Below are 11,750 nucleotides of genomic sequence, written 5' to 3' on the forward strand. Positions count from 1 at the left end.
GGTAGCGCTGCGGCCCGCGGTGCGGCCTGGAACGAGCACTGGGAGTGCCTGCGGGGAGAGGAGAGCCGGGAGGGACGTTAAGCAGGGCCTAGGAACGCGTGAGTCACGAGGTGCTGGATTTCCCCACAGTAGCACACTTTGACCCTGAAGACAGTCGAGCACATCCTCCTCCACCCGGCAGAACTTGTCTGACCGGAGGCTGACACCCTTCATGCGTGTTGCGGAGAGTCGTTGTGCACCTCCAGCTTTCAGAAGAGGTCTCCTGCGTAGGGGCCCTCCTAGGTTTGAGAGACCAAAGAAGGCTGTCCTGCTGTAGAACTCTGTCTGAAGACGTGCAGGAAGTGGTAGTTTTTTTTAGTAAACCAAGTAATGTAAGATGGGAAGAGAAGGGGTTTTGGCACACTGACCTTCCCTTTGTGGAAACAGGAGCATCAGCCTTCTAACAGAAATACTCTCACTTTTATCGTTTTCCAGTTTTCCTTGCTTTCACACTGCTCTTACTCTCTGGGCACTTATGTTACCTGAGTGGACAGTTTTGACTACAGAGATGTTCAGTGGCAGTGCCAGAGATAAACCACAAACATCATCCTCAGCTGGATGGATAGAAGAGGCATTGTTCCCAAGGGCACACGAGGTGGTTTCAGAAAGCAGGAAACACTGTGTGTGTGTGACAAAACCATCATCTGAATCAATGATACACAGTCTAAACAGTTAGAAATCCAGCTTTTAGACTTCAAAGGTTAGAGCAGGAGCAACAGCTCTGCAAAATAAAGTTTGTTCCTACTGCACCAGTGTTTATGACGACTACATTGTCGTGTTCTTTCCCTTATTTTGACATCATGACAAAATCACCTTCATGTCAAACTAATCCTGTACTTGCATTTCAGTCCTTCTTATATATAGGCCATTAGACTTACATGGAACACCATCCTTTCTATCGCCACCATGCAAGACACTTACCAAAGCTTTTCTTCAGCTATGGCAGCCTGAAGTTGCAGCCAGCAGAAGGTGACGCTGCTACCAAAAGCCCACCCTTTCCTCACTAAAGAACCACAGGCTCCTGCCTTGCAGTTCTCCCAAGCTACTTTCTTTACAGCTAAGCATAGCCCTGGCAGTCAAAAGGCAGCTGCTAGGGGTAGACTAGATTTTTCTTGTCAGGAGCTGTACTAATTTCAAAGCAAAAGCATTCCAGCAACATAGACCTTTATAATGGCACCTGGAATACTTTATTTCCCACAGAGACTCAGAATAGTTCATCATCTTTTCTCACTACGGTGAGTTGCTGTAGCAAGAAGGAAGAGAACATGCAGTTAAGGCACCATGGGTAAGCCTGTCCATGTACTGCCTATCCATGATAGAGCCCTGCCTGATTCTTTAATTGATTCTTACATGTCTGGTGTCAATGAATCTTCCCAATTCCTTTTAATTTGCTGGTACTGTCTGCCTCATATGGCATTAAATCTTAGAAGCTCACTGTCTGCCGTGTGAAATACCACCTAAATATAATTGGTCAATCTGTTTCAAGCAAAAGTGTCCCCTAACCTAGTATTCATACGATTTGGTGAATACTAATTCTGCATCCACTTGACTCACAACTTTCAAGGTTTTGTAAACCTTGCCCTTTTCTCCCCTTAGCCTTATCCTCTCCAGATTGACGGCTTCCAGCATTTTTTATTCCTCCTCACAAAGTGGCTGCTCTGTTCCCTTGATCCCATTAGTTGCCCTCTATTTAACTCCACTATGGACTCACTCCATATGTAGAAACCAGAACTGCAAAATACTGAAAATTGGGTCCACCAATTTTACACAGGAGCAAAATAGCACCACCTGTACTTGTGTTCTGCTCACAATACCCTTCCATAAGATGCCTATCTAACATTTTGATGCAGCCCCTCGCTGTGGTGATGGTTTCAGAAAAATTCTTCAAGATGTCTGCCCTGAGCCATAACTACAAGTTGCTGAACTGCAAGTTCAGTACCATGTATATTCTATATATACCACAAATGCATAAATATGTACTGGAGCACATCTACTCCTTTTGCCCATGGAAGTGTTACCTGGCAATGAAGAAGTTAAGATTTTGTAAAGGACAGTCTGTGAAAGCTTGAAAATCTTCAGTTTAGAATTGAATAGAAACATGTGGCAAGGAAACTCAACATTTCCTTACAAGCTCATAGACTTTGAGGAGAGGCAGAAGACTGATAAATGAACCATCTGTGTCAGAAGAGTAACCACAAAGATACGAAGGCAGAAGTAGTTTTGAAAAGCCTAGTCAAACAGAAGATAACTGTGCTCCTAAACTTGGTTCATTTAAAATCACACCCTCTGAGATAAGAGACCCTTGCTCACAGAGACCCTTCCTCAAGGAACATGTAAGAGCCAGTGATTGTAGTTAACACTCTCACCTACATGGAAAATACTGATTTTCACTGTTTGAAATGTATAAAGTTGGACAGCTGGCAGACTGAGATTGTGCCAGCTTTCTGGAGTTACCACCTAGCACTCATCTCTGCACAGACATGAAATAAACATCTCTACTCTGTGTGTTAATCTCCTCTCTGTAAACTGCGTGAAGAAGCCCGATTTTGGGACAACAGAAGGATCTCACAAAACTGAGCTCCTTGCCACTGGAGTAGTGTTAGACTACGTGAGAAAGCATTATATCATCTGCAAATGTGGGTAATTTCATTGTTCATTTACTCATCTGAAACACAGCTAAACTTGCTGAATAAAATCACTCAGGGACTGCCAATACTGAAATTCTTTCTTATCCAGAGAGGAGTCCATTAAGTCTTAACCCTTTATTTCTTCATCTCAATTGTAAAAGGATCCCTTACATTCCTCTGGAACCAACATAATTACTTTAGTTTCTACTCGCACATTTCTCCATGTAAGAAAATATTTCAGAAGTTTATCAAAGGGGCGCCAGGCATATCTAAGTGCCATGCAGGGATGGGAAAAGCAAGAATACAAATTCCTTCCCTTCACCCACTGTATAGGGTTTGCGTGGCAAGGTTTTGTTCGCAGTGGGGCTGCAGAGGTGGTGGCTTCTATAAGATGCCAAAAGCTTCCCCTTTGTCTGACAGGGCCAGTACCAGCCAGCTCCAAGATGGACCCGGTTCTGGCTAAGGCTGAGCCGATCAGTGGCGATGGTAGCACCTCTGGCATAACATGCTTAAGAAGGGGGAAAAGTTACTGCATATGAGCAACTGCAGGCAGAGAGAGGAGCGAGAATATGTGACAGAAACACCTCTGCCGACATCAGGGTCAGTGAAGGTGCAGGGGCAGACACTCCATGCACCAGAGCCAAGATTCCTCTGCAGCCCATGATGAAGACCATGGTGTTACAAGCAAAAAGCAGGTGTAGATCCCCCAGGGACAAGGCACAGCACTCAGTGATGAAACCTTTGGCTTTATGGAAAGTGCAGCATTACCACAGTGGGAGCTCCGGGACATTGACACTAATTAAATGGGGACCTAATGCTGTGGAGCCCTCCCTGCGAATGAAGCTCAATAGAAAACACTGTAGGGTAGATAATACAATTTGCACTGATTAATATATCATACGTATGTAATGCCCTGTTTTGCTCATTAGTGAACTTGCTGATGTACTGCAGGTGGTAAAGCAGCTTGGTGGTCACCTGGTAGCTACCTAAGTTCAACTCTCTACAGCCATCCAAGAATTAGCTAATCTCTCACAGTTGCCCCCTTCCAAAGGGAAATAAAACCAAAAATACAGTTTAAAGTCAGACAGCCCATCACTGCATTTGAGCAAACTTAACTCTTAAGTATTTTTACTGCAAAATTATAATTCAAAATAGTACTTGGAAGCACTTTGTTTTAAACACAAGCTTCACACAGCTCTAGTCTTTTAATGACCTTCTTGTTATATACAGGTTTAGGACTCTTAACACTGTTAACAATAAAGCATTACATTGCAATCACTGATCAGTTCAGCTGAAACATAGTAAGTAATATAGCCCATCCTTTGCTTTTCATGTCTATAGCTTGATTTTTTTTCTGGCTGATAAGAATAAAAGTTTAAAAAAAAAAAATGTAATGTTAATAAATTATTCAGCCACTATATATGATTTAACTTCCATATTTCCTGTTCTATCTAAATATATGTACACAAATCCTACGACAAAGCTTTCATATACATTTCACATACCTGCTTTCTGAATACATTCGTTACCGTAATTTCAACGTGAGCTATGACTATTAACCAGAATTATTTCTTCCCTTCTCATGCTCCCTCATGCACGCATTTATTGTGCAGAAGTCTGTGACACCCCAGTCCTTGATTCTCACATAGTGCATGTACTTAATCTCATTAGCAATGCATCTGCATTCTCTCCGCCATATTGTTCCTCCATCTTTTCCCAACAACCTGACTTCTCTTCAGGTTTGTTTGGATTTTTTTAAATATACACTCCCAACAGCTCCAGCCAAAACACAACATAAAAATTACTTGACAAACACCACAGAGGTGTTTAGCAAGTAAGTTCAGTTATGATATACTCAATAACAGCTTCTGTTACTGAATAAGCAGTGTAACAGTTCATACCATGTTCAACTTACTACTGCCACAAGATACAACCAGTCCCTCTAACCATGCTTATCAGTGATTAGAAGCTCATAAAATTAATCACTGATCTTCCTATATGAACATTTAAATTGCATTGATCCATGCTCAAATATGCTTATTAATCCCAGAGAACTAGAACTATATAGTTTAGTTTTGTTCACAAAAATATGTTTATATTCTTTAAAATGTATACATTCAACCAAATATAAAGATCAGCCAAAGCATGATTGAATAAAGAAATTCCAAAGAATAGTGCAGTGTTGATATTACTCAACAATACCTGAGGCTTACAGACTTAGTAGTCACTACAAATTCACTTGTATTGTCTGAATGAGTATTATGAATGTACATATAAAATCTGCTCAGTTGGTTGGCTTTCCAAGTATGACAGTGTTGGGGCTTTCAATTCATATCAGATGGAACCCAAGCTTTCTGTGTTATCAGGCTGTGACCTGCTGACCTAAAAAATAAAAAACATAAATTTAACCTGTAGAGTCATGTCTTTGCATGTGTCATCACTGTATATTAGAAACTAATATCAACAACACATCTGTTTTCACTAATGTTTTGCCCCATATTCCTTCTCTCCCCCCTTTTTTGTTAATATTTTATCATTAGATAGCACTGGAATCACCCATTATTTCAGAACATCAAATTTCAAGGAACTTAAAGTTATAGCTTATGATGACTTAACTAATGGGCAAACACAGAATCACAGAATCATAGAATCATATAACGGTTTGGGTTGGAAAGGACCTTAAGATCATCTAGTTCCAACCCCCGTGCCATGAGCAGGGACACCTCACACTAAACTATGTCGCACAAGGCTCTGTCCAACCTGGCCTTGAACACCGCCAGGGTTGGAGCATTCACAACTTCCTTGGGCAACCTATTCCAGTGCCTCACCACCCTCACTGTGAAGAACTTCTTCCTTAGATCTAATCTAAACTTCCCCTCTTTATGTTTGAACCCGTTACCTCATGTCCTACCACTACAGTCCCTAATGAAGAGTCTCTCCCCACCATCCTTATACGCCCTCTTCAGAGACTGGAAGGCTGCTATGAGGTCTACAAACATGTATAAGGACTGTGTGTGATACATAAGGGGATATAGATCTATATAATCCTTGCAATATTTTCATATAAAGGGATTAGCTTCTTGGAATGGGATAAGTACTTTCAATTTCCAGTAACATTACTTACTTCCTTCCCTCATCTTTTTTAATTCTTGTATTATATCACTATACACATTGGATAAAAGCTCCTCTTGGGATTTTGTTCCATCCAGATAAACTAAGAAAGATGAAAGAAAGTTTTCATGAGTTCTGTGCCAGTTATTTTTTAATAGCAATTGGCAATATTTTTGGTATTCCTGGGTGTGCCATCAGAAGAGATGAAAAAAATAAAACCCAAGAACAGTACCTCCCTTTTCTTCTTTCCCAAACTTGTTTAGATGTTAAAAAATAACATAATGTAAAAGTATTCTAGTTCAGAGTTACTTTACTTTTTGTGTATGTGTGTGTGTGTGTCTGTAAGGAAGTCTCCATAAGGGTAGTGGTAATAGCATTAGGACAAGGGTTCCTATGCAGTAGAAGACCTCAGGTTCTTCCTCAGCTTCAGGGTTTGAGCAAGTCAAGGAAAGGCACCACAGTTCCCATTCTCACTGCACAGCAAGATGCATGTGCTGATGAAGCAGCTACCTGAATTCTCCCAGGAGTGGGCAGTCCAAGAGCTGTATAGCTGTGAACAAGCTCATGGCAGCGCCCCATCAGCTGGCCCAGGTTTGAAACTTCACATGCAAGACTGGTGACTGTAGTGCATGCAGGCAGCACCTATGAAGTGTCTTAAGTGACTTAACCAGCATTTCAGTTATGATCCGAAGAACTCTGACAGTGCATCTGCTATCATCTCAGAAGCTTCCTATTTAGCCATACACATGCATGCTAGCTTGTTACATACACCATACACTCATACACATGTGCTAGCCATTTAAAAGAATAGCTTGGTAAATGGACTTAGTAACCAGAACATTTGTATTTTTTAACTTCATAACTTTCATTATTTAAAAAAACAAAACCCCTATAGACTCGAAAAATAAATCAGCAAAAGACCCAAATCTACTGTCCAAGTGCCACAAAAACATTTAAAGAAAACTGTCCCATTCAAAAAAAAAAAAACCCATAACCCAACAGTAGCTGTGTAAGTGCCACAGTTTAGCAGTTTCTAAGTTTAAAATTAGGGATACCATACCAATGTTACTTGCATTCTCTTCCAATTCACTTTTATATTTCAGATACATAGGCCACACGTGTCCATCGAAGTAACCCGGTGTATCTGCTGGCTGATAGACTCTGGTGCTACACAAAAATATATTTGCTTTTCCATACAAGTTTTACATTTTCCCCTAGAGTCAGCTGATTTCATAAGAGCATCTATCCAAAATAAAAATTAAAAAAAAAAAAAAAAAAAGACTGGCAGGCTATATAAATGTTGGAGCAAAGGAGGCTCCTTTGTTTTAATATAATCTGTGATACAGACTTTTGCTAGCTTACCTATTTCTGCCAAACAGATTACATTTAAGATAGGGAAAAAGTTGTGGGTTTGGGGTTTTGTTTACTTGAAAAAGGTATTACATGTAACTTAAGCTGTACTGAAAGTGTTACCGAACCAAATGACTTCTTCTTTTTCTTTTTTTTTTAATATTCAGATTTTCAAGTTTTCAATAACTAGGGGTTTTGCCTAGTCACATCCAGCATCCAGCCTTGGACACTAACATCCTTTAAAGGTGAGTCTAATGAGAAACCAACAAAGTGGAATCAACCAAATCCACTTCAGCAGATTTCTTCACTCACTCAGCAGATTCTGACTGTGTCCACATGTACTGTGCTCCAAATTTGGAGGCAATTCGGATATTGGCTCAATAATCTAAATCAGATACACGGTGCAACTAATGCACAGTCGAAACAAAGCATACACTAAAATATCGTTACTTTAGCAATAATCATCATGTGCTGTATTCAAACAAAGATAAGACTGCTTAGTATTTCTTAAACTGTTTCTCATTTTAAACATGGTTTAACTCCAATATGCAGTCAGTAATCTAAATAATTTAAAATAATTTATCTCGACAAGTTAGTTTTTATAGTGTTTGTAAAACATTTAGCATTTTAATACCTCTGTGCCCTAATATAGATAAATAAATAAATACATACATAATGATAATAAAAAGCCCCAAAACGAACCATAAACTGAAACAACTCCTCCCCCATCTCAGCGTGCTTTTGTTAATGTTGGTTAAATACCCACACAGTCTTCCCTGGGAATCACAGAGGACAGATGATCTTAATAGCTTACATTTTTCAAGAACCAAAGAAAAATCAGTATAAAAGAACCAGTCCAGGTTAGGGGACCACAGAGACCCTCCATGAGCAGTAACTGTATAACCTTACCTCCTTCTCCTTTTGCACTCTTCATAAGGAAGGGTCAAAAAATATCTTCTATTCCATAGATCATTAAGCGGCCTAAGATAATAACATATTTAGTTCCCTATTCCTTTTTAATGTGGCTTTAATATACCAGGTTACATATTACTGCTTACTCATAATTGTATAGCAGAAAGCCTTCAACAATCAAAATATAAACAACATCTGTATTTTTCAGATTGTCACATGTATTTTGTGGCTCTTCTGTCACAACACCTGAGCTTGCTGGGCTTTTCATCCAATTGCGAATACTTTTCACCATTTCATCCATATAAAGGGCATCAAGTACTAGATGAAAACAGAAAGTTAGGCATCTCTAAAAAACAAGAATTAAAAGCCCTCAAAACCTAGGTTAATTGGTAAGAATAAAATAATCTACATACAAGTCTAAATGAAAGGGAACAGGATTACCCCAAATACCTCACACATGAGTAATTCCATGTTTGCCACTGATGACACCCTGAAACTAAAGCTTTCCACAGGACAGGGGTATTTTTGGTGGTCTCTCTGAGTTCTGTAGCACCAGAAGGTGTGCGAACACACTTCACAGCCTTTCCCCTGACAACAGAAACAGCAGGGACCATTCCCATATTCCACAAAACTTGTAAAAAAAACTTAATTTACCGTGAGACCTGTACCCTTCTGTCAATTGTCACTGACACAGGTGAAGGGAGCAGGCGCTCAAAACTTTTTGCTTTGGGTTTTTACTGGGTTCAGCTATTTGGAAGGTGGGGATGGATGGATGAATTGAAAGGAGAATGCAAAACAGCACAATGTAGCACCTGTTTTGTCTGTAGACACGTAAGAACATACTAAATAAGTACTGAATGGAACAGAGAAGGCAGCCTTTGGGTAACAGAAGAGCAAACACATTTTAGAGGAGCTTTTAAGAGCAGCATTAAACCTAGGTATTTGAACCAAAATGTCCAACTTATCCCTCCAGTTTCACATTCCAATTTCATGAAGTCTAGAAATTGATCTAAAGACTGCATAGCTGATAAAAAGTCAGTTTTCGGATACAATTTAAGGGTCTGGCCAATGTTGTGAGAAATACATTTGTGATCATCAAGTATCAACAGAGATTAGCCAATAAGCAACTGTTCACAACTAGATATGACCTGAACCAAAGCACTAGCCTAAAGTGGATCTGGATCTACAAGTTTATAAAACCAAATTGGCATATTGAGCCAGCATTAACCATGAACTTCGAAACATTTGGTCTCTGTGTGTGATCTGACATGAAATAATGGTGTCAGGATCAGATCCAAGTTTTGACTGACTTGGTATATGACAATGAAAGAGACTCAGTGGAGGGTAAGAAGTGTTGAAGCTCAGCATAACAGAATTTCAGTACAACATTCAAAGCAATGCATCAAAGTTACTGACCATCATATAGCTTAAATCCACGTTCATCTGTTTCTACTTCAGACTCTGGCTGAAGGAGGTAAAAAAGGCATGTTTTCAAGGCTGCTTTTGTGACCACTGTCACAGATACATACTCTCCTGTTACAAACATGGGGGTTATACACTTTTGTGTCCCAAGTGATTAAATTTATCTTCAAAATTAAACTGCTGTATACAACTGTTAAAATAGAATACAAACACAAAAATATTGTTTTATCTCGAACCACAAATTCTCCCAATCGTACCTGTCAAGTTCATTTGAAGTTTACTTCAGAAATAAGAGCTCCTTCACTACCCTTAACAAACAACTCCAGTGTCAATACAGAAGTTGTTCTTCTGTTCTGATTCTAGAGACAAAGAACTACCTATTGCTATACTGTGTAGAGTTAACAAAATTTCATTAACTTCATTAGCACAAAGTATCTTGAAAAAGATCAAAGAAGACAATAGACCTCTTTTTACTGAGTATAGTTAGTGGTTCTGGCTACTGAAAGTTCAATCATCCCAGTGCTCATTTTATTTCTTTTTCTCATGAAGTTAACATTATTTTAAGCAGCATCAATTTTAAAAGTTTATCAGTAGGAAACTGGAAAGAGAAGAAATCATACTAAAACCTACTCAATCCTACTCTTACCTATCAGGGCTTTCCATCAGTACATTTACCTTAAAGAAGTCATCTTGGGAGATTATATCACAGTTGGGAAGCATTTTCTTAAGCTTTTCTGCCAGTGTTGTTTTCCCCCCATTTGTTACACTGAGTTAAAAAACAGTAAAAAAAGTATCAAGACAAAAATCAATCTTTTAAACATGTGTACATGCTCACACACATATTTATGTATAGTTAGACATAAAGAGACAATCCCAAAAAAAGCTTATTCCCATTACATACTCATTAGCTCTGACAGGATTTAACAGCTTTCAGACAGTAAATCTAGCAGTGTCAAGAAAGAGGTTAAAGAGAGGTGGTACCCGAGATCTCAGAGACAACATTTAACTTTTTTTTTTAAGGGTTACATATCATAAGATGAGATGATTACATGTTGTATTTGTAATCTACTTCCAAAAAACGTAGAATCATAGAACAATTAGGGTTGGAAAGGACCTTAAGATCATCTAGTTCCAACCCCCCTGCATTCAGAAATAGAAATTACATCACTTCATTCTGAAAGGAAGACCAGTCTTTAGCTGTAGAGGAAATCTAATTGCTAATACTTACCCTCCAAGGCCAATAACCAATACCTTCATGGTTTTTCTTCTCCGTTCTTCCTTTTCACTGTCAAAAATAGTAGCCAGAGAAAACTCTTAATTCAGTAACACGGAAAGCAGCTGTTGTATTAAAAAATGCCAATTACAAATAAGACTTATTTTCTGTCTTGGTTTTTTTTTTTAATTTCCTTTTTGCAAAGCTAATGCCAGAACCTCAACTGCTTGTTCTAATGCTAACAAAAAACTCCCTGCAACATATATGCCACATCACAGATTCACCTTAGACAGTATATTAATCATTTGGGGGGAACTCTGAGACTCATTTCTACCAATATTAATACCACAAGATCCCTCAAGAAAAGCAGTCACTAGATCAAGCACTAATAGTATAAAAAAGACTTGGTAAACAGAGGCTGTGGTGGCAAAACAAGCAAAAAGCTTAAAAAGGAAAGAAGTGACATGCTGAGGAGAAAGACATTTTAAAAATTTTATGAAGGGTTGTAACAAAGAGTACCCTCAAAGATTCTTTTATGAACCTGATCTTAGCAGTGTGAATTCACCACTGCCTTCTTGTGAGACTCAGCAGCACAGACCATAAAAGTGCTCCTCTTCTGCTCCACCACAGAATAATGGGGAGTCATTAAAGCTACTGTAAAGGCAGTTTAAGCCATTGTAGCTGATTTAGCACTGAGATGGACTAAATAGCACTTGATCTTCTTCAGAAAAGACCAAAGACTGAAACCCTGGAAAAGGTTACATTTGTCTACCCATACCCCCGTTGCTGCCAAGAAACCAACCCTGGGGCTCTGGCTGGCTGACCACCTTCAGTGGTCAGAACTGCCAGAAGACACAACCCTGTCTTTCCCTGACTCTTTTCCCAGAGCTTTCTTCTGCAGCAGGTGTTTGAAGAGTCCGTAGTGAACTACACTGGAAAACTACTACAGCTGAAAAACAGTTCTGCAAAGAAGGAGGGAGGGGAAGAATGTTAGTTTTCAGCAGTGCAAATTCCCTCCAGTTTACCATCCAGTTACCTGTGCCTGTAAAGGTGTGGTGTAGCAGAAGGACAGGTTG

At 39.3% G+C, this 11,750-nt stretch overlaps 1 protein-coding gene across 1 annotated transcript; it reads right to left on the reverse strand.

The window, feature by feature from the left end:
* Positions 1-5,028: 5,028 nt before the first annotated feature.
* On the reverse strand, positions 5,029-10,768 carry NMRK1 (nicotinamide riboside kinase 1). The gene is made up of 8 exons (XM_010023206.1): positions 10,690-10,768; positions 10,137-10,227; positions 9,456-9,504; positions 8,186-8,357; positions 8,037-8,108; positions 6,838-6,944; positions 5,791-5,880; positions 5,029-5,048 (listed from the first exon to the last, which is right to left on the reverse strand). Exons 1-8 carry the CDS (start codon positions 10,716-10,718, stop codon positions 5,029-5,031), a joined length of 630 nt encoding a protein of 209 aa, XP_010021508.1. The 5' UTR covers positions 10,719-10,768.
* Between the last annotated feature and the right edge of the window lie 982 nt (positions 10,769-11,750).

The sequence above is a fragment of the Nestor notabilis genome, unplaced genomic scaffold (assembly GCF_000696875.1).
Source record: "Nestor notabilis isolate BGI_N333 unplaced genomic scaffold, ASM69687v1 scaffold14211, whole genome shotgun sequence".
NCBI classification, from domain to species: domain Eukaryota; kingdom Metazoa; phylum Chordata; class Aves; order Psittaciformes; family Psittacidae; genus Nestor; species Nestor notabilis.

What these genes read in the sequence shown, in the direction of transcription:
- NMRK1 (XM_010023206.1), bottom strand. Translation starts at nt 10,718, where the DNA reads ATGAAGGTATTGGTTATTGGCCTTGGAGG. An exon ending in TTGGTTATTGGCCTTGGAGG is followed by an intron (nt 10,228 to 10,689) that starts GTAAGTATTAGC and finishes TTTTTAACTCAG; the next exon opens with TGTAACAAATGGGGGGAAAA. An exon ending in CCCAAGATGACTTCTTTAAG is followed by an intron (nt 9,505 to 10,136) that starts GTAAATGTACTG and finishes TACCTCCTTCAG; the next exon opens with CCAGAGTCTGAAGTAGAAAC.